The sequence below is a fragment of the Pelophylax lessonae genome, assembly GCF_965119305.1.
Source record: "Pelophylax lessonae genome assembly, chromosome: 3".
NCBI lineage: Eukaryota > Metazoa > Chordata > Amphibia > Anura > Ranidae > Pelophylax > Pelophylax lessonae.
The window spans coordinates 61302685-61326933 of record NC_138770.1 but is presented as its reverse complement, the minus strand read 5'-3'; the positions used below and the strand labels follow the sequence as shown (position 1 = coordinate 61326933).

Sequence of the window (24249 nt, the reverse complement as noted above, 5' to 3'; positions counted from 1 at the left end):
GGGGCTCATCCTGGAACTACCAACTCACGCATAGGAAAACAGCTGGTGGCACACTGTGATGTCCAAAGTTTTATTATTCCAGGATGAGATGCACGAAGCCCCGCCTGGGAACTCCTCATCTGACGCGTTGAGCTTCATCACAGATTCTCTATCGGGAATGACGAAACGCGTCGGGGAGAGTGTCCCAGGCGGGGCTTCGCTCAGATAGTCCTTGAATAATAAAAGTTTTGCAAAGCGTTGGGCTGTTTTGCTCTGGGTCTGCTCAAACTGTGCTTTACCCTTTAAGACTGAAATGCACTGCACCGATCATTGGGTATTAATATAATATAATTTATATTATAATATGATATATTATATTATATAATAATAAATCACAACATTGTAAGCAAGCAGTTGTCTGAAAGGCAATCTATCCAAAGCATACTCCTGTGTGAGAAGCCTAGGATGGAAGCTGCAATGCTATGGTCCTGCTACACTCCCAATGCAGTTTTTTATTGGTTGGTTTTTATGTGAATCTAGATTTTATGTTAACCCCTCCCACCGGCCCTTTAAGGGTTCTTAACTACTCCTGGACCGGGCCTATTTCTGACACTTGTTGTTTACAAGTTAAATACATTTTTTTTTTTTGCTAGAAAATTACTTAGGACCCCAAACACCCAAACATTATATATATATATATATACACATACATACATACATACATATATATATACATATATACATATACATATATATATATATATATATATATATATTTTTTTTTTATTTTTTTTAAGCAGAGACCCTAGAGAATAAAATGGAGATTGTTGCAATATTTTTTTTATCACACTGTATTTGCGCAGCAGCGGTCATATATATATATATATATATATATAGATAGATATATATGTGTATATATCTATATATATATAGATATATATGTGTGTGTATATATATATATATGTGTGTGTATGTATATATATATATATATATATATATATATTTTTTTTTTTTTTTTTTTAAGCAGAGACCCTAGAGAATAAAATGGAGATTGTTGCAATATTTTTTTTTATCACACTGTATTTGCGCAGCAGCGGTCTTACAAAAGCAATTTTTAATAAAAAAAATAAGAAAACAGTAAAGTTAGCCCATTTTTTTTTCTATAATGTGAAAGATAATGTTACGCCGAGTAAATAGATACCCAACATGTCATGCTTTAAAATTGCGCACACTCACGGAATGGCGACAAACATTGATGCTTAAAAATCCCCTTAGACGAAACTTAAAAAACATTTCTACACATTACCAGCTTAGAGTTACAGAGGAGGTCTAGAGCTCAAATTATTGCTCTCGCTGTAACGATCGCGTTGATACCTCACATGTGTAGGTTGAACACCATATATACATATGTGGGTGCGACTTGCGTATGCGTTCGCTTCTGTTCGCTTCTGTGCTATCTGCTGCCTTAACCCCGGTATGTAACGTCAAAGTACCGACGTAAAACTGAGGCGGGCGGTCCAGAAGTGGTTAACAACAGTAGTTCCTGATCATGCGACTGCTGTGACTGGCTGGTACAGCGGTCACATGATCAGGAGCCCCTCCCACTGGCTTCCAATCGTTTCCCTATACAGGGAGCTACCCTTTCGGCATACAACAGTGATGCACCCAGGACACACAGGTGTGGCACATGGGTTATAAGGGTTTGTTTAAAGCAGGTGCGGCGCGACGCCGCATGTGAAATCGCATGTTTTCCCACACAAAAGCCCAGATGCTTTTGCACCTGCCTACAGTACCATGCAGTTTGGTGTGACGCGTTTCACATGCTTAGGGCAGCCCATTGAAATTAATGGGATGACCGAAACGCGTCGCACAGGAACACACAAAAAAAAATGTGCACCTGATGGTGGGAAATTAGTCCTAAGTCCCATCCTCCCTGCTGCTGCACATATGCATGCACCCACATAACGCCCACGCACCTCACATATGTATCCATGGGTGGCCGAGGATACCTCACTGAGAGTGTGCGCTTGATGCAGATTGATGAAATGCGTAGAGGAGAATATTTAACTGACTTCCGATCATGTGACCATTATGGCAGCAAATTAAGCTGCATGCACATATGATGAATCTGGAAGTCGAGGTTTCCAACTTTGCTACGATGGGTCGCTCCCCCAGCTGGGTGCAATCCCGGGGCTCATCCTCCAACTACCAACGCATGCATAGAAAAACAGTCTACGGCACACTGTGAAGTCCAGCACTTGTAAAACTTTACTATTCCAGAACGAGATGCACAAAGCCCCGCCTGAGAACTCCTTTTTTTGACAGGTTTCACCCACCAATGGGCTTAATCACAGATTTTCTATAAGAACGATGAAACACGTCGAGGAGAATGTGACCATTACGACTGGCTGATGATCATGTGACTCTTATGACAGCCAATTAAGCAGCTGGCATAGAAAAAGAGCTGGCAGCACAGCTCTAGTAAAACTTTATTATTCCAGGACGAGATGCTCAAAGCCCCACCTGGGAACTCCTCATCCGACGTGTTTCACCCACCAATGGGCTTAATCACAGATTCTCTATGAGAATGATGAAACGTGTCGAGGAGAATGTGACCATTACGACTGGCTTCCGATCATGTGACTCTTATGACAGCCAATTAAGCAGCTGGCAGCACTCTGTGAAGTCCACCTCTAGTAAAACTTTATTATTCCAGGACGAGATGCTCAAAGCCCGCCTGGGAACTCCTCATGCGACGTGTTTCACCCACCAATGGGCTTAATTCTCTATGAGAGTGATGAAACGCGTCGAGGAGATTGTGAGCCAATTAGCCCACATGTACATATCGTGTTGTAGGAATAAGTGTTCCCGCTCGTGATTTTTGCCGCGCATAGGGCTGCTCATTCACTTCAATGTGCGTTTCTGCGCATATTTTACCTTACCGCAATGAAGTGAATGGGCCCTTTTAAAGTGAACTTGTCACCAACTGGAGCGATGGAAAGTCACTCTATAATCGCATGAGGTTATCTTTTGTGACAAATCGATGAGCAGATCCAAAAGATAGTAACAGCTGAAGTTATGAGCAGATCCCAGCTTTTGTAAAAAGCAAGCTTGACCCCACCCCTCCGTCCTGAGCCTTCCTATTGGTCATTTAAGGTGATGGGCAGCCTTCCTTATCAATAGCGATGCTTAGAAGTAGGAAGGAGCTGGGCGGAGCCAAACTTTTACAGAATACTGAATGGCTACTGAATAGCCAGTAAAATGCCACCCTGGACTTTTCAGCCTATGTGTATAACACACTCTCACTATTGCTTATAGCATGGCAGCCAGGTGACTAGCATTTTCATATGAGTGACGAGCTATGGTGCCCACTGTGAGCAAATCAGACAGAGTACGCTTCATCTCCTGGCTGGAGGACATCCAGTATCATCTAGCCCTTTCCTCCCGTATTCATTTATTACATTTCATTTCTTCCAATCATGGAGCCTCAACGTCGCATGTGGGTGTTACCCATGCAAATTCATCCTGACTAGGAACACCCACTCCTCCAGACTGACACCCACTCATCAGGGCATTCTGAAATTTGCAAAACTCCTCCCACTGCTTGCATCAGGGCTGCGATATCTTGAGAGGAGTACTGAGATGTTTTCAGGAAGCTCTCTACAGCCCCTCCCACCAGCCCTGATCTGCCTGCACTGCATAGAGAAGCACAGAGGACCAGTTATAATGTAATTGTGTCCACAGTAAAGTACGTAATGATGGAGCAGTGGTCTCTAAACTGCGGCCTCGGGCCAGATTTGGGCCTTTGCCTGCTTTTATCCGGCCCCTTGAGCACTATTTCAATCAATGACACCAATGATGGAGCACTATTCCTCTCACTGACACCAATGATGGGACATTATTCCTCCCACTGACACCAATGATGGGGCACTATTCCTCCCACTGACACCAATGACGGGGCACTATTCCTCCCACTGATACCAATGATGGAGCACTATTCCTCCCACTGATACCAATGATGGGGTATTATTCCTCCCACTGACACCAATGATGGGGTATTATTCCTCCCACTAATACCAATGATGGGGCACTATTCCTCCCACTAATACCAATGATGGGGCACTATTCCTCCCACTAATACCAATGATGGGGCACTATTCCTCCCACTAATACCAATGATGGGGCACTATTCCTCCCACTGACACCAATGATGGGGCACTATTCCTCCCACTGACACCAATGACGGGGCACTATTCCTCCCACTGATACCAATGATGGAGCACTATTCCTCCTACTGATACCAATGATGGGACACTATTCCTCCCACTGACACCAATGATGGGACATTATTCCTCCCACTAATACCAATGATGGGGCACTATTCCTTCCACTAATACCAATGATGGGGCACTATTCCTCCCACTGATACCAATGATGGGGCACTATTCCTCCCACTGATACCAATGATGGGGCACTATTCCTCCCACTGATACCAATGATGGGGCACTATTCCTCCCACTGATACCAATGAGGGGGCACTATTCCCCCCACTAATATCAATGATGGGGCACTATTCATCCCACTGACACCAATGATGGGGCACTATTCCTCCCACTGATATCAATGATGGGGCACTATTCATCCCACTGACACCAATGATGGGGCACTATTCATCCCACTGACACCAACAATGGGGCTTTGTTCTCTCCCATTGATGCCAGGACATCTTCTACTCTACTTAAGGTCTGAAGGACAGTAAACTGGCCCCTTGTTTAGAACGTTTGGAGACCTCTGTGACAGAGTAAAGGTTTTATTTAAGAGAGGGAGGGAGGAGCCAGGGATAGGCAAAATCTAAGCAGATTACATGTCAGCTTGCTGGCTCCTCCCACCAGCCATGATGTGCCGGAATTGCATAGAGAAGCACAGAGGCCCAGTTTTATTGAAAAAATGCCACTAGCAGGCCACCACTCATCTCTATGCCCTTGGAGGACCGGAGTGACACCATGAACACACTTCTGCTTCTCAGACCATGTAAACATGTTTTTTTTTTCCCCTGAAAGCAAAAGATGATTTTATTTTATTTTTTTGTTATCTTTCGCTTTTCACTGAAGAGGAGAGATTTGGGATCTCCATAAAGAGGACCTGTCATGCTGGATTGTTATCGCACGGGTCTACATTCCTTGCGATATTCAATAAAAGTGATAAAAAAAAAAACATTTTTTAAAGGGACAATGTAAAAATATGTAATAAAATAAAGAAATAAAAAAATGTTTTTAAGCGCCCCCGTCCTCTCGCATGCTCAGTGGCGAACGCATTGGTAGGTCACGCCCACATATGTAAACGGTGTTTGCACCACACATGTGAGGTATCGCCGCGATCGTTAGAGCGAGAGCAATAATTCTCGCCCTAGAACTCCTCTGTAACTCTAAACTGGTAACCTGTAGACATTTTTAAAGTGCCACCTATGGAAAATTTTAAGTACCAATATTTGTCGCCATTCCACGAACATGCGCAATTTTAAAGCGTATCTATTAACTTGACGTAACATCTTTTTATATTGTAAAAAAAAAATTGGGGTGTATATATTACCTTGTTTTTTTTTTTTTAATTTATGAAAGTATTTTTTTCCAAAAAATTGCGTTTGAAAAACCTATATATATATATACACATATATATATATATATATATATATATATATATATATATATATATATACACACATATATATATATATATATATATATATATATATATATATATATATATATATATATATATACACATATATATATATATATATATATATATACACACATATATATATATATATATATATATATATATATATATATATATATATATATACACATATATATATATATATATACACATATATATATATATATATATATATATATACATATATATATATCATATATTTATTTATTTATTTATGAATGATGGAGGCCACAGTGCATCCAGAAAGTATTCACAGTGCTTCACTTTTTCCACATCATTTTATTGTTACAGCCTTGTTCCAAAATGGAATAAATTCATTATTTTCCTCAAAATTCTACAAAAAATCCCCCATAATGACATTGTGAAGGAAGTTGGTTTGAAATCTATACACATTTTTAAAAAATTAAAAACAAAAAAAAATCCCATGTATATTCACAGCCTTTGCTCAATACTTTGGTGAAGCACCTTTGGCCCCAATTACAGCCTCAAGTCTCTGAGTATGATGCTACAAGCTTGGCACACCTATTTTTGGGCAGTTTCTCCCATTCTTCTTTGCAGGACCTCAAGCTCCATCAGGTTGGATGGGGAACGTCGGTGCACAGACATTTTCAGATCTCTCCATAGATGTTCAATTGGGTTCAAGTCTGGGCTCTGGCTGGGACACTCAGGGACATTCACAGAGTTGTCCCAGAACCACTCCTTTGTTATCTTGGCTGTGTGTTTATGGTTGTTGTCCTTTTGGAAGATGAACCTTCACCCCAGTCTGATGTCCAGAGCACTCTGGAGCAGGTTTTCATCAAGGATGTCTCTGTACATTGCTGCATTCATCTTTCCCTCAATCCTGACTAGTCTCCCAGTTCCTGCCGCTGAAAAACATCCCCACACCATGATGCTGCCTCCACCATGCTTCACTGTAGGGATGGTATTGGCCAGGTGATGAGTGGTGCCTGGTTTCCTCCAGACATAACGCTTGCCATTCAGGCCAAAGAGTTCAATCTTTGTTTCATCAGACTAGAGAATTTTGTTTCTCATGGTGTGAGAGTACTTCAGGTGCCTTTTGGAAAACTCCAGTTGGGCTGTCATCTGCCTTTTACTGAGGAGTGACTTCCATCTGGCCACTCTACCATACAGGCCTGATTGGTGAAGTGCTGTAGAGTTGGTTGTTCTTCTGGAAGGTTCTCCTCTCTCCACAGAGAAACGCTGGAGCTCTGTCAGAGTGACCATCGGGTTTTTGGTCGCCTCCCTGGCTAAGGCCCTTCTCCCCCGATCGCTCAGTTTGGCTGGACAGCCCACTCTAGGAAGAGTCCTGGTGGTTCCAAACTTCTTCCATTTACGGATGATGGAGGCCACTGTGCTCATTGGGACCTTCAATGCTGCAGACATTTTTCTGTAGCCTTTCCCCAGATCTGTGCCTCAATACAATCCTGTCTCGAAGGTCTACAGACAATTCCCTGGACTTCATGGATTGGTTTGTGCTCTGACATGCACTGTTAACCATGGGACCTTATATCGACAGGTGTGTGCCTTTCCAAATTGTGTCCAATCAACTGAATTTACCACAGGTAGACTCCAATCAAGTTGTAGAAACATCTCAAGGATGATCAGTGGAAACAGGACACCTGAGCTCAATTTTGTGTGTCATGGCAAAGGCTGGGAATACTTATGTACATTTTTCGTTTTTTATTACGGTAATAAATTTGCAAAGATTTCAAACAAACGTCTTTCACGTTGTCATTATGGGGTATTGTTTGTAGAATTTTGAAGAAAATAATGACTTTAATCCATTTTGGAATAAGGCTGTAACACAACAAAATGTGGAAAAATACTTTCCGGATGCACTGTACAATGTTTTGGGGGTTCCAAGTCATTTCCTAGCAAAAAGCGAGCCCAAAGCCACCAATGAATTTGCAGGAGTCCAGTTTCCAGGGGGAGAATGTGATTGGTTGTTACAGTTTTTGTTCCATGAAATAATAGAATACGCTGTGAGTGGAGAGCCTGGTGCCTGCAGTGTGATGAATAATGGATTTCCTCCCAGCACAGCCCCCAGACTCCCAGACACAATGCGTCTGTCATGCAGCCCGCCGATGGCGGCAGAGTGTGTACTGTCATAATCCCTCGCCGCCTCTACTCCTCCTTTGTTTTCTGTGCAAACAGATGCCAACGCCTGGCACAGCCTGGCACCCCCGTCGCCCGATTACAGAACCTGGTGCCCCAAGGAGTGAAGACAAGAGCGGGGCCCCCGGGCCAACGCCTGGCACCCCGTCACCTGATTACAGAACCTGGCGCCCCAAGGAGTGAAGACAAGAGCGGGGCCCCCGGGCCAACGCCTGGCACCCCGTCACCTGATTACAGAACCTGGCGCCCCAAGGAGTGAAGACAAGAGCGGGGCCCCCGGGCCAACGCCTGGCACCCCGTCACCTGATTACAGAACCTGGCGCCCCAAGGAGGAAAGACAAGAGCGGGGACCCTGGCCAACGTCTGGCACCCCCATCACTTGATTACAGAACCTGGCGCCCCAAGGAGTAAAGACAAGAGCGGGGCCCCTGGCCATTGCCTGGCACTCCCATCACCCGATTAGAGGACCCGGTGCCCCAAAGCGAAAATACAAGAACGAGGCCCCTGGCCAACGCCTGGCACCCCCGTCACCTGATTACAGAACCTGGCGCCCCAAGGAGGAAAGACAAGAGCGGGGACCCTGGCCAACGTCTGGCACCCCCATCACTTGATTACAGAACCTGGCGCCCCAAGGAGTAAAGACAAGAGCGGGGCCCCTGGCCATTGCCTGGCACCCCCATCACTTGATTACAGAACCTGGCGCCCCAAGGAGTAAAGACAAGAGCGGGGCCCCTGGCCATTGCCTGGCACTCCCATCACCCGATTAGAGGACCCGGTGCCCCAAAGCGAAAATACAAGAACGAGGCCCCTGGCCAACGCCTGGCACCCCGTCACCTGATTACAGAACCTGGCGCCCCAAGGAGGAAAGACAAGAGCGGGGCCCCTGGCCAACGCCTGGCACCCCCGTCACCTGATTACAGAACCTGGCGCCCCAAGGAGGAAAGACAAGAGCGGGGACCCTGGCCAACGTCTGGCACCCCCATCACTTGATTACAGAATCTGGCGCCCCAAGGAGTAAAGACAAGAGCGGGGCCCCTGGCCATTGCCTGGCACCCCCATCACTTGATTACAGAACCTGGCGCCCCAAGGAGTAAAGACAAGAGCGGGGCCCCTGGCCATTGCCTGGCACCCCCATCACTTGATTACAGAACCTGGCGCCCCAAGGAGTAAAGACAAGAGCGGGGCCCCTGGCCATTGCCTGGCACTCCCATCACCCGATTAGAGGACCCGGTGCCCCAAAGCGAAAATACAAGAACGAGGCCCCTGGCCAACGCCTGGCACCCCGGTCACCTGATTACAGAACCTGGCGCCCCAAGGAGGAAAGACAAGAGCGGGGACCCTGGCCAACGTCTGGCACCCCCATCACTTGATTACAGAACCTGGCGCCCCAAGGAGTAAAGACAAGAGCGGGGCCCCTGGCCATTGCCTGGCACCCCCATCACTTGATTACAGAACCTGGCGCCCCAAGGAGTAAAGACAAGAGCGGGGCCCCTGGCCATTGCCTGGCACTCCCATCACCCGATTAGAGGACCCGGTGCCCCAAAGCGAAAATACAAGAACGAGGCCCCTGGCCAACGTCTGTCACCCCTGTCACCTGATTACAGAACCTGGCACCCCAAGGGGAAAGACAAGAGCGAGGCCCCTGGCCAACGCCTGGCACTCCCATCGCCCGAATACAGAATCCGGTGCCCCAAAGGGAAAAGACAAGAGTGGGGCCCCTGACCAACGCCTGGCACTCCGTCGCCCGAATACAGAATCCGGTGCCCCAAAGGGAAAAGACAAGAGTGGGGCCCCTGACCAACGCCTGGCACTCCGTCGCCCTATTACAGAACCTGGCGCCCCAAGGGAAAGACAAGAGTGGGGCCACTGACCAACGCCTGGCACTCCGTCGCCCTATTACAAAACCTGGCGCCCCAAGGGAAAGACAAGAGCTGGGCCACCGGTGCCTTCCATTAACACATCGGAGCATCCAATCGCTGCCTTCGTTATAGATTTAAATCTGCGGCTTTCATTAAAACCGTCCCTGGTGATCCTGACATGAAGACTTCTTCCTGGTGTAGGGTGACAACGCTCTGTCCTTGTCTCCTGTGTTGTCACCCTGTGACATGGGCTTACAATCCCTAGTGATCCTGCCATGAAAGCTTCTCCCTTCTGTAGGGTGACAACGCTCTGTCCTTGTCTCCTGCGTTGTCACCCTGTGACATGGGCTTACAAGTTTTGTCCCCATCAGAAATCCTTACCTAAAGATACGCCCTGGATCGCATGTAGACAGGAAGTGGCCGCAAACAGGATGCAGGAGATCACAATGATGTAAACACAGCCTAGCTAGGATCATCCACTCCTCCAGTCACAGCATTTTGATGTTTGCATAACTCCTCCCACCGCTTGCATCAGGCTCTTGAGAGGAGTACTGAGGAAGGGGGCTGGGATGTTTTCAGCAAGCTATGTACAGCACCCTGTTAGCCCCTCCCACCAGCCATGAGCTGCCTGCATTGCATAGAGAAGCACATAGACCCAGTGATGACGGTGTAAAATAAGGCGTGTAATGAAATCAGGAAAGCTTTATTCAATAATTGTGTCAGTGGGTGTGTGAGGGGGAGGGGAGCTAGAGAAATATGTCACTCCTATGGGGTAGGGGTGGTGGGAGAGGGATCAGGGTGGCGGGATAGGGATCAGGATGGAGGGGTAGGGATTAGGATGGCAGGATAGGGATTAGGATGGCGGGGTGGGGATCAGGGTGGCAGGATGGGGATCAGGATGGTGGGATAGGGATTAGGATGGCGGGGTGGGGATCAGGGTGGCAGGATGGGGATCAGGATGGTGGGATAGGGATTAGGATGGCGGGGTGGGGATCAGGGTGGCAGGACAGGGATCAGGGGGGTGGGATAGGGATCCGTCTTAGAAGAGCATAGATGAAGATTGAGCACAATGATGATGTATATAGGGGGGCCATGTAGGTCACCCCTGGGGTGGGCTGTGCGCTCCTCTCTCAGCATGCGCCCAGCTTTCCTCTGTCATCAGTGAGAGAGGAAAGTGCGGGAGAAGAATCCTGAGCGGAGAGGACTCTCCTCCTGCTATTCTCACTGAGACATCCGCAGCTCTTTAGTCAGCTGGACCCAAAGCCAAGCTAACATGGGATATGATCAGTACAGCTAACATGGGATATGATCAGTACAGCTAACATGGGATATGATCAGTACATGCATGCTACGTTATGTCACAGACATCACAATTCTCCCCCTGACAATGCCTTCATCCTCTTTTCTCTCTAGAAGGACGGCACCATCTCTGTTCAAGCATCATCCAGGGTCACTATGAACTGACACGCTCATGTAAATCTTGGTTCCTGTGAAGTTCTGGGCTGTGTTCACAAATGTCTGACACAAATCAGCCCCTGCTGCAGCCTCTGACCTTTATGACTTGCTACAAAGTTACAATGTACAGTCTGATCACTGTGGGGGAGAGGAGACTGAGGAAATGCTCCCTCCTGCCTGCAGCATCAGCAGCACATCAAAGAGGTCTACATTATGTGTACAGGTGACAGGTTTACTTTATAGAGGGTTTCTAGCCTATATCAGTAAATAATGGGAATGGATGGGTGTGATATTGCTGAAATAAAATCATTTCTGTATACTGTATAGTGAAGAGTTGTGTGTCTGATATGAGATTTTACTCCTCCCATCCCATGGCAAGTCTAGCAGTCCCAGCAGACTGAAGGAGAACAATGCAGTCCTTGTGTGACCTGTCCTGTCCTGTTACTGTATGCATCGCCTGAGATCTCCACTAGATGGCGGCCTTGCAATGTATGATATATACTCAAAGAAATATGCAATAGTAAATGGAAAGAACATAACAATGTACATATTTTGTAAGTCATTATACTTAGGTATATTATAATAAGATATAAGAAATATTTAAAATATAAAAAATTATAAATATAAATATATATCCTCAGTCATCTAAAAAAAAATTACAAAAGACATTGGCGCAGGTGATAGTCACTTCATTTACTGCCAATGTCCTGCAGATTTTTTGCAGCCACTTCCTGTCTACATGCCCCCCAGTGATGGCCGCCTGGCATTTCTCATGGTGGCTTCCTGAGGGTGACAACACTGGGACCATGTATGTTGACCCAAAAGTCACTTGTAGTCTCCATAGACAGCCTGTGTAACAGGGTGACAACATAGGAGCTCCGTTGGCAAGATATGGACAGAGAGTTGTCACCCTATAACAGGAAGCACCTAAACAAGGTCCCTTGTGGCGGGATCAACAAGTATTAATTTAATAAAAGCTGCAAATTTAAAGATATTGAAAGGTGTTTTTGAAATGATACTAACATGGTGAGAGTTTTTTGAGATTTTAGAGAATGGGTTTTCATCTACTTTATAATTTCGGATGATTTTTTTATTCATAAAATATTAAAAACCAAATGTGGAAGACAGAACTGCACCTGGAACCTAATTTAGATGTAACTACTGCACTGCTGAGATTTTACCCAACTGAAAAATGTCACTTTACAAACATAAATAAGAGAATATTCTTAATAATAATTATTATAATTTTTAGTATTGATATTAATATCATTATTATTATTATTATTATTATTACTGCTGCACTGCTGAGATTAACCCAATTTAAAAATGTCACTTTACATAAAATAATATTTTTGATAATAATAATAATTATTATCATCAACATTATCATTATTATTATTATTATTGTTATTATTATTACTACTGCACTGCTGAGATTAACCCAAAAAATGTCACTTTACAAACATACATAAAATTACATTCTTAATAATAATAGTAATAATTATTATTATTATTATTAACATTTTATTATTATTATTATTATTATTATTATTATTATTATTATTATTATTGTTATTATTATTACTACTGCACTGCTGAGATTAACCCAACTTAAAAATATCACTTTACAAACATACATAACATTATATTCTTAATAATAATAGTAATAATAATAATTATTATTATTGTTATTATTAATAAAAAAATTTTATTATCAATATTATTATTATTATTATTATTATTGTTATTATTATTACTACTGCACTGCTGCTGTACTGCTGAGATTAACCCAACTTCAAAATGTCACTTTACAAACATACATAAAATAATATTCTTAATAATATATAATTATTATTAATATTATCAGCATTATTTTTTGTTATTATTATTACTACTGCACTGCTGAGATTAACCCAACTTAAAAATGTCACTTTACAAACATACATAAAATAATTTTCTTAATAATATATAATTATTATTAATATTATTATTATTGTTATTATTATTACTACTGCACTGCTGCTGCACTGCTGAGATTAACCCAACTTAAAAATGTCACTTTACAAACACATATAAAATAATATTCCTAATAATAATAGTAATAATTATTATCAATATTAATATTATTATTATTACTGTTAATAGTTTATTATTATTTCATATATATTGTTGTTAAAATATTATTACTTGGTATATTATTATTATTATTATTATTATTATTTAATATATTATTAACTAATTAATATACATTTGACATCATTCCTAATAATAATACAAATTATTAATATTATTATTATTATTATTATTACTATTAATATTTTAAATACAATTATTTAATATGTTAAAATTAAATAGTATTAATTATTATATTATTAATATTTAATATAATATTATATTATTAATAAATCAATATACATTTGATATTACTCTTCTTTCTATTAATAATAATAATAATAATAATAATAATATTTATAACCTTTAAATAAATAATACGTGATCATTATTATTACTATTAATATTGTAAATATTATTTAATATTATGTTTTTATTTATTTTAATATATTATTATAGGATCTAATTATTATACATTTGACATAAATGGTAATGTGCACGCAGTTCATTCTTCTCCCTATGTGCCTGTAGTGAATTTAGATCTGATTGATTGAATGATTGATTAATTGATTGGGATTAGTGTATGTTATTATCGCACTTTGCACTGCCTTGTAGGAGTCATGGATCTAGTAGGTGTGTGGTAGCGCAGGGCCGAAACAAAGAAAATGTTAATTTATGTAAGCCCATGGACTCCATATAGTTACTTATGGTATGAGGGGATTATTCTACTCTGTGATAAATGACCTTGTAGTGATCTTCCGCCTCACCGATTGCGGTGAATGAATCGCTCAAGAGATGATCCGTTTTTGAGTATAAAGTCTGTTTCTCAGTTAAGTTAAGAGTAAATGGTACAAATGGTGTAGAATGATACAAACATGAAATGCTACCTGAATACAATATAACCAACGCGTTTCGGCACAAGGGTGTTCTTCATCAGGGCTTTGTATCTTCTATCCTCATGGTGGGCACAAGGATATGCTGATACCATGGCTTTTTGTTTTTCATTTTAATAATTCTTGTTCAGATTTAATCACAATAATGTACATTTATGGCCTGAAGAAGGGGGAGACTCTACCCCGAAACGCGTTGGATATTTTCTAAAAGCTGTATTCAGATTAAAGGCAAAATACAAACCCAGTCATTAACCAGAGTGCACTGTCTCTCTCTCCCCAGGTGACATACCTCATTCTGTAAGACCTCGCAGAGAACCAATCAACAACCTCAGCAATATGACACTAGCAGGTACGTTCCCCCCCCCCCCGTGTGATAAATGATTGCAGGCTTGGGTTGGGGAGCCTTTAATGACAAGGCTGCGGGGTTGGAGGACTTTAGATTTGTACACACGGGCACTGCATGTGATTACACCTACCTCCGGGGCTTGGTAATAGAGAGGTCTTCCAGTAGAGGGGGCAATTGGGGGAGTCAAAAGCGAAACCCCCTGCAAAATACGGCGCTGCCCACACACCGCACGCAGAATTGATATCTAAACTCTGCACTCAGTTGTTGCTGCAAGAGATGAGAATGAGAAGGGCAGTGATTGGAGGTGAACCCCGGGCACAGATATTAAAATTCCATTAAAATCAAATTAATTCTATTCAAAAATTCGAATTTCTGAAGAAGGTTATATTCTTTCTATTTCATTCTTTTCTATTCTATTTTTCTTTACTATTCTATTCAGTTCTATTATATTCTTTTTTTATATTCTATTCTTTTCTAGTCTATTCTTTTTTTCTATTCTATTCTTTTCCTTTTTTTCTATTCTATTCTTTTTTTTTTTTTTTTCTATTCAATTTTTTTTATTTTATTAAAATTTATTCTATTTGAAATTTGAATTTCAGAAAATGTTTATTTTCTTTATATTTTATTTTTCTATTCTATTCTTTTCTTTTTTTATTTTATTCTTTTCTTTTCTATTCTATTATTTTCTAGTCTTTTCTATTCTACTCAAATGTATTCTATTTGACATTTAAATTTCAGAAAATGGTTATATTCTTTATATTTTATTTTTCTCTATTCTATTTTTTATTATATTCCTTTATTTTCAATTCTATTCTGTTCTTTTTTTTTTCTATATTATTTTCTATTCTATTATTTTCTATTCTATTTTTATTCTATTCTATTATTTTCTATTCTATTCAAATTTATTTGGAATTTGAATTTCAGAAAATGGTTATTTTCTCTCTATTTTATTCTTTTCTATTCTATTCTTTTTTCTATTCTATTCTTTTTTTTCTATTCTATTATTTTCTATTCTATTCTATTCTATTCAAATGTATTCCATTTGACATTTGAATTTTAAAAAATGGTTATATTCTTTCTATTTTATTCTGTTTTACTATATTCTTTTCTATTCTATTATTTTATTTTCTATTCTATTCTTTTTACTATTCTAGTCTGTTCTATTATATTATTTTTTTCTATTTTATTATTTTCTATTCTTTTTTTTCTATTCTTTTCTTTACTATTCTTTTTTCCATTCTATTCCTTTCTGTTCTTTTTTTCTATTCTATTCTTTTCTATTCTATTCAAATTTGGTCTATTTGACATTTGAATTTCAGAAAAATAGAAAGCTTCTTTCTATTTTATTTCTTTCTATTCTATTTTTTTTCTGTTCTTTTGTTTTATATTCTATTTTGTTCTGTTTTACTATATTCTTTTCTATTCTATTCTTTGTTTTCTATATTTTTTCTATTTTATTATATTCTTTTCTATTCTATTCCTTTACTTTCTATTCTATTTTTATTCTCTTCGGAAATTCTAATTCGATTAGAAAACGATTTGAATTTTTAAAAAAAACGATTCGAATTTGATTCGAAAGCTATTCGAATTCCAATTTTGTCCCAAATTTTGTTTAGTTTTTTTGCATTCATTTAAATTCGTTACTATTCCTTATTATTGTAACAAAACATTTGTCTGAATTCAAATTAGGAATTTTTCCCCTGGACGCCACCTCCTGGCGGCCCTTTAGGTGGGCTCTAACGCCCTGGAGTGGCACAGCGTCTTAATCATGTGACTACTGTGATTGGTCCCACAGTGATCACATGACTCTCACAGTGCTGCCTTGACTGAGGAGCCAATCAGGGCTGAATGAGGAGAGTTAATGACTTATTAGTGTGTTACATCTGTCCATTCAGAGGGCTGGGGGGGTAACACCATTGTATTCCAAAACTCTACTAAAGAACGTAGTCTCATGCTCCCGGATGGGATGTCTATCACAAAGTAGCCGGACCAAGTTACGACACCTAGAGATAAGAGATGCATATTCCATCTTTGTATTTAGCTGTTTGCTTCCTTTTTTATTGCTTACTTTCCAGCCCCCCCCCCTAAAATTTTTCCCTAGCGGTTCATGGAAACAAAATCGAATGCTACTAAGCTATTTTCCCCCCAGATCGAACGTTATTAATTGATACAAAATAGATAGAATTTATGAAAATTCTGCTTTATGGCCATATTTATCTATATTTATTTATATAATCATCAGCTCCATCTAGTGGTCATAATGTGATATTTTCCTCATTCACTCTTGTCTGTTTGAAAGAACAATCATTCAACCTGGTGAAAAAAAGAGTCTACTAACATTCGATTTTTCCCCAGTTCTCACAGAATAAGTGTTCTTGCAGTTTTTTTCTGGATGAATAGCTTGGCAAATGTTTTATAAATAAACCCCTATGTAACTACCGAAAGTGTAAGATTGTCCTAAACCTCCTCTATAACCCCTAAAATGATGGAAATTGTTATAAAGGGTAAATATGTGCGGGTTTACTCTATTCTTTTTTGTGCGTTCATTCTTCATGTCATGTATCTCTGGGGGTGTGTCCCTTGTCTACCTACTTTGTGTTATTAGTGTCCTTCTTATCCATCCCGGAAAGGTGGGAGGTATTTTTTTTCGGTGTGGGCAGAATTGAGAAGAAGGGATCCCTTGGTCTCATGATTTAGGGAGAACAGGTCAGGTGACCATAGTAGGACACACAGCAAGGTAACCTGGCTCCCAGAGGTGGGCAAACTTTGGCCCTCCAAAGGCATTGCAAGACTCCTGGCAGCCACAAGCATGACTCCCAGAGGACTTCAGCTACAGCTGGAGGGTCGGAGTTTGCTTACTCCTACAGTAATGGTAGTAGGATGTGTCTTCAATGTCCAAAGACCGGAATCGGCACATTCTTCATCCATTTATTTTCAATGTGTCTTCTTCTTAAATTACTGCCAGCATTTATGTCCTGATGAAGGGGGAGTTCTGAGCCTCCGAAACACGTTGGAATTCTAGTTTGTCATGTATAATGAAGACCTACCAGACTCTCACGCCCTTCTACATTCTTCAAAATAGAGGGTAGATCTTTCACTGGGCACCCCTGGTCTGGTGAAAGCTGTTTTTAGAGAGATTTCCTTCAACTTCCTGTTGTGCATCACGGACAGGAAGTGAAGGGAAGTCTCTCCAATAAGACAGAGATGGCAAATACTATAAAAAAAATACCCAATCCTTAGCCTATTTGGACCCTATATATACACTTGAGCATGATTCTTATGTGACTATAGCAGCTTAGAGAAAGAGATATCCTAACGTTTCTGATTTCTACCACAGCCTACAAAGAAAAGATGAAGGAGCTCCCCCTCGTGTCCCTCTTCTGCTCCTGTTTTTTCTCTGATCCTTCAAAGAAACAGACTTACAAATATGATGGTAAGAACATCGTCTCTCCTTAATTCTGTGACAAATTTTCTTTAAAAGGAGTGAAGAAAAGTAAACATTTCTGTTAAACTTTTTGCCCCCCACTTCCTGTACCTCTCTTCCTGCCCCTCACTTCCTGTCCCTCACTTTCTGCTCCTCACTTTATGCTCCTCTCTTCCTGTCCCACTCTTTCTGTCCCTCACTTCCTGCCTCTTACTTTCTGCTCCTCACTTCCTGCTCCTCACTTCCTGTCCCTCCCTTCCTGTCCCTCCCTTCCTGTCCTACCATTCTTGTCCCTCCCTTCCTGCCCCTCCCTTCCTGCTCCTCTCTTCCTGTCCCTCTTATCCGGGCCCTCTCTTCCTGTCCCTCGCTTCCTGCTCCTCGCTTTCTGCTCCTCGCTTTCTGTCCCTCACTTCCTGCTCCTCTCTTCCTGTCCCTGTCTTCCTGCTCCTCCGTTCCTCTTCCTCTCTTCCTGTCCCTCTCTTCCTGCTCCTCTCTTCCTGTCCCTCACTTTCTGCTCCTCTCTTCCTGTCCCTCTCTTCCTGTTCCTCTCTTCCTGCCCCTCGCTTTCTGCTCCTCTCTTCCTGACTGTCTCTTCTTGTCCCTCTCTTCCTGCCCCTCGCTTCCTGCCCCTCGCTTCCTGCCCCTTGCTTTCTGCTCCTCACTTCCTGCCCCTCACTATCTGCTCCTCACTTCCTGTCCCTCTCTTCCTGTCCCTCACTTCCTGCTCTTCTCTTGCTTTCCCTCTCCTCCTGCCCCTCGCCTCCATCCCCTTGCTTCCTGCTCCTCACTTCCTGTCCCTCTCTTCCTGCTCCTCTCTTCCTGTCCCTCTTTTCCTGTCCCTCGCTTCCTGCCCCTCACTTCCTGCTCCTCACTTCCTGTCCCTCTCTTCCTGTCCCTCTCTTCCTGTCCCTCTCTTCCTGCTCTTCTCTTCCTGCCCCTCACTTCCTGCCCCTCGCTTTCTGCTCCTCACTTCCTGTCCCTCTCTCTTTCAGTCCCTTTCTTCCTGTCCCTTGCTTCCTGCCCCTCGCTTCCTGTCCCTCACTTTCTGCTCCTTACTTCCTATCCCTCTTTTCCTGTCCCTCGCTTCCTGTCCCTTGCTTCCTGTCTCTCGCTTCCTGTCCCTTGCTTCCTGCCCCTCGCTTTCTGCTCCTCTCTTCCTGTGCCTCTCTTCCTGCCCCTCGCTTCCTGTCCCCCATTCCTGGCCCTCACTTCCTGTGCCTCACTTCCTGTCCCTCACTTCCTGTCCCTGTGACAGTCTGTGACAAAAAGACAAGAAATGAAGAGAGATGTTGCCACCAGGGCAGGGATATGTAGACCATAATAGCAACCTGAACAAAGTTTAATCCTTCCACATTTTATGGAAAATCAGCATTTTGCAATCTGTGTGCCTACAGGAGAGATTTCTCATCCCTTCATGGAGACGTAAAAAAGAATATGGATACATAATGTGGATAAAGCTAATAAATACACACCTATAGAGGCAACATCCCTTTTGAAATCAAGAGACTTTTTCCACTTTCAAGCCCCTTGGTGGGGGAGGAAAAGCGTATTATGAGACTTTAATTGTGCCAAAATAGGGGTCAAAAACACAATACCAATAAAATCCAAGCTATTTATTACAAAGATTAAAACAAAAATAATAATAAAAATATGTGTCATGAAGATCATTGTAGGCGATATCAGCAGCTGTCATATAAACTGTGTAATAAAGGCATGCTAGGTCAACGTGTTTCACTCATTGTGCTTCTTCAGGATATATGCCTGTATACAAAAACACAATATGGCTGTAAAAATAAAATCATAAACATAATAATATCATACATTTTATATTGTAATAAAGAGCTTGAATTTTTTTAGTATTGTGTTTTTGACCCCTATTTTGGCACAATTAAAGTCCCATAATACACTGTTCCTCCCCCATCAAGGGGCTTGAAGGTAAAAAAAAAAAATTCTTAAAAAAAAAAAAATATGCTACATTTTAGCTGGTATAGTCAATGTATTTTATATGGGCACCTGACTATATTCAACCAAAACACACATTCTTGTTGGCTATCCCATTCAAAAACCATGGGCTTTAATATGGAGTTGGTCTTCCATAGCCTCCACTCTTCAGTGAAGGCTTTCCACAAGATTTCGGAGTGTGTGTATGGGAATTTGTACCCATTCAGCCCCAAAAATGTACCCATTTGTGAGGTCAAGTACCGATGGTGGATGACAAGATCTGTTTTTCAATTGGTGTTCCAACTCATTACAAAGGTCTTCAGTATGGTTGCAGTCACGTACCAAAGTTTGCTGAGAAGGCCTGGGTCAAGATTGGGGTTCCAATTCATCCCAAAGGTGTTTAGTAGGGTTGAGGTCAGGTACTTATGTTGAATAAGAAGACCTGGCTCACAATTGGTGATGCAGTTCAACCCAAAGGTGTTCAGTAGGGTTGAGGTTGGGTATCAATGTTGGATGAGAATACCTGTGGCACGACTGGTGTTCTAATTCAACCTAAAGGTGTTCAGAAGGATTGAGGTTGGGTACCAATGTTGGATGAGAAGACCTGTCACACAACTGGCATTCTAATTCAACCTAAAGGTGTTCAGTAGGGTTGAGGTTGGGTACCAATAATGAATGAGAAGACCTGGATCACGACTGGTGTTCCAAGTTATCACAAAAGTGTTCAGTAGGGTTGGGGTCAGGGATCTGTGCAGCAGTGTTAATTTCATCAAAATTAATCAAAATTTTCGGCAGCGGCCTTTTTACAGTGATGAAAACTTAAAAAAAAGTACACCACGTTTTCGTCCACGGATGAAAACTGACTAAAATGAATTCAGTTTTCGTCAATGAAAGAAAAAGAAACGAAAATGTGAGGGAGGGATGTTTACCTACATGAACTTCTGGTTTCCATGGAGCACCCCCTGTGTAGAGCCTGTGAGTGCTTCTGCTCCCAGCAAGCAAGGTAGCGAGCAGCAACCCTAGCGTGCTTAGCAGTTAGCGCTGTGCAGCATCACAGGTGTCCTCAGACCACCGTCCATAGCACTGTTCATTACAGGCCTCCTCAGACCGCCCAGAGCACTGTGAGTGTGTACATTACAGGCCTCCCCCCAGACCACTGTCCAGAGCACTGTGTGGATTACAGGCTTCCTCTGACCACATGCATCCAAAGCAATGTGCATTACAGGCTTCCCCTCAGACCACCATCCAGAGAACTGTGCATTACAGGCCTCCCCTCAGACCACCATCCAGAGCACTGTGCAGCATTACATGCCTCTCAGACCACCACCCCAAAACACTGTGCATTACAGTCCACCTCAGACCATCCCTTCAGAGCACTGTGCAGCATTACAGGCCTCCCCAGACCACCGCCCAGAGCACTGTGAGTGTGTACATTACAGGCCTCCCCTCAGACCACTGTCCAGAGCACTGTGTGCATTACAGGCCTCCTATGATCACATGCATTCAGAGCAATGTGCATTACAGGCCTCCCCTTAGACCACCATCCAGAGCACTGTGCATTACAGGGCTCCCCTCAGACCACCGTCCAGAGCACTGTGCATTACAGGCCTCCTCTCAGACCACCATCCACAGCACTGTGCAGCATTACATGCCTCTCAGACCACCATCCCAAAACACTGTGCTTTACAGTCCACCTCAGACCACCGTCCAGAGCACTGTGCAGCATTACAGGCCTCCTCAGATTACCGTCCAGAGCACTGTGCATCATTACAGGCCTCCTCAGATTACCGTCCAGAGCACTGTGCAGTATGGCAGGCCTCCAAAGACCTCCATGCAGCGTTACAGGCCTCCTTAGACCATCCAGAGCTCTGTGCCTTACAGGCCTCCTCAGATCATCCATAGCAGCCAAATCTGTATCTGTGAGTTTGTTCAATCCTTAATACCATGAATAACAGATTTTTTTTTTTTTACTCCATGAGTATATAATGAGTTTGGAAATTCTAGAGAAATGCTTAAATAATGCATTACAATTTAAGTAAACCCATAAGATTTTAGTTGGCTAAAATGATTTAAGTCCATTAAAACGATTTTAGTCGACTAAAACGCACTGGAGATTTTAGTGGACTAAAATGTAGGTCATAATTAAGTCAACTAAATTTGGCTAAAACTAAAACAATTACAGATGACTTAAAAGGGACTAAAACTAAAATGGCATTTAAGTCAAGACCATGGCTAAAACTAAATCGAAATTTGATACCAAAATGAACACTGCTGTGCAGGCTGCGTGAGCTCCTCTACACCAAAGTGGTCTTTAATGGAGTTGACAGGGACACAGTCATGCCGGAAAAAAGGGTCTTCTCCAACTGTAACCACAAGGTGAGAAGAGCAAACTTGTCTGCAATGTTTTTGTATGCTGAAGTGCGAACAGTACCCTTTACTGAAAATTCCAGAACTCAGACGTTTAGAGGGGGTCCACATACTTTTCCATATTAATAGGTACGATCAGGGCTTTTTTTCTCCGAGAATAGGTGCAGGTACTCCTCTCTTCTGAGTCACCCCTTGACTCCACCCCCTACCCACCTCCGAGCGCTGTCCTTTGGTTCCACCCTCTACCTACCTCCCAGTACCACCCCTTTTAGAGAATACAGAACTAAGTATCATGTTGTGGCTCTAGGTAATTTGTATAGAATTTGTTAATGATAATTAAAATAGCAGTAAAATAGATCTCCTGGAATCAGCAACAATAGACCCCCACCCCAAACAATAGATCCCCCCCAGCAACAATAAATCTTCCCCTGCAACAATAGAAAAAACAGTAAAATAGATCCCCTGCAATCAGCAATAATTGACCCCCCAACAATAGATCCCCTCAGCAACAATAAATCTTCCCCTGCAACAATAAAAAAAACTGTAAAAAAGATCCCCTGCAATCAGCAACTATAGACCCCCCCCCTCAACAATAGATCCCCCAGCAACAATAAATCTTCCCCTGCAACAATAGAAAAAACTGTAAAATAGATCCCCTGCAAATGGCAACAATAGACCCCCCCCCAACAATAGATCCCCCAGCAACAAAATATCTTCCCCTGCAACAATAGAAAAGACAGTAAAATAGATCCCCTGCAATCAACAACAATAGACCCCCAACAACAGTAGCCCCCCAGCAACAATAAATCCTCCCCTGTAAAAATCGCCCCCCCCCCAATAAATCCTCCACTGCAACAATAGACCCCCCAACAACAAAAGCCCCCCAGCAACAATAGTTCCCCAAGCAGCAATAAATCCTCCACTGCAACAATACCCCCCCCCCCCCCCCCACAACAAAATGTCCTCCAGCAACAATAGATTCACCCCAGCAACAATAGATCCCCCGGCAGCCAGCATCAATAGGCCATTCAGCTCACCCCACTGATCCCAGCACCTCTTTGCCATTGCATACATTCAGACTGGAGGTGCCGGAACTGCGTTCCCCCGCGTTCCTGCTGAAAAAAAGCCCTGGGTACGATGGTCAGTTGTCAACAAACTTTCAACAAATAGCGTATGCTAAAATGCAAAGAATGCTAAACGGTGTTATCCTTGTCAAATTAATGATTCATTGCAAAAAATGATAATTTTTTCGTGAATGTGTGACTGGTTATCCCAAATACATCATTCAATACTATCCTGTTAATTCATACCATTTAAGTTTCCCATTCTCCATCCCCAGCAGATACAATTGACCTCACGTGGTGTGTCATCTCAGATATGGAAGTCATAGAATTAAACAAACGAACTTCTGGTCAAGCCTTTGAGGTCATCCTAAAGCCGCCTTGCTTTGATGCTGTCCCAGAGTTGAATGCCTCACTCCCCCAACGCCGGGACCCATCACTCGAAGAGATCCAGAAAAAACTTGAAGCTGCTGAAGAAAGACGTAAGGTAAGTGAGAATGGGTTTAACAAGCAAGGTTGGTCAAAATGCAAACTGAGCTCAACAATTGTTTTAAAAATTGTATCTACTAAGTTGGGTGCCCCAAAATAAACATAAACCATGGATATTGGGGCTCCAAGGACAGAAGATTGAGAGTCTAGACGTCTTTTTTCAATTTTATATCGTGAGGTTGAATAAATACACTAGTCCATCTAGTTCAACCCACAAAAACTGAACAATAAATTTTATAGACCCTGTTTATTCGGTGGCACTTTCATATCAGTTGGTGCTCCAGAGGAGCTTACAGTATCATCTCCCTGTCACAGTTATGAAGGCAATCATTCTATTTCTAGTGCCAGTTTGGGTGCCAGTTGATTGACCTACTGCCAGACCATGGGAGGGAACAAGAACAACTTGATGAACCAACAAAAACATGGTTTGAACCCAAGGGTCCAGCACTTCAAGTCAGCAGTCCAAACT

At 42.1% G+C, this 24249-nt stretch overlaps 1 protein-coding gene across 2 annotated transcripts in view; it reads left to right on the top strand.

Annotated features, from left to right (window-relative positions):
* Positions 1-24249, top strand: part of STMN4 (stathmin 4) — a 36073-nt gene that overhangs the window by 5526 nt on the left and 6298 nt on the right. For both annotated transcript variants that reach the window (XM_082252435.1, XM_082252434.1), the window contains exons 2-4: positions 14433-14501; positions 17836-17931; positions 23570-23778. In XM_082252435.1, coding sequence (XP_082108561.1) covers positions 14489-14501; positions 17836-17931; positions 23570-23778 — 318 coding nt within the window. In that variant the 5' untranslated portion in view covers positions 14433-14488. The remainder of the gene's footprint in view (positions 1-14432; positions 14502-17835; positions 17932-23569; positions 23779-24249) is intronic.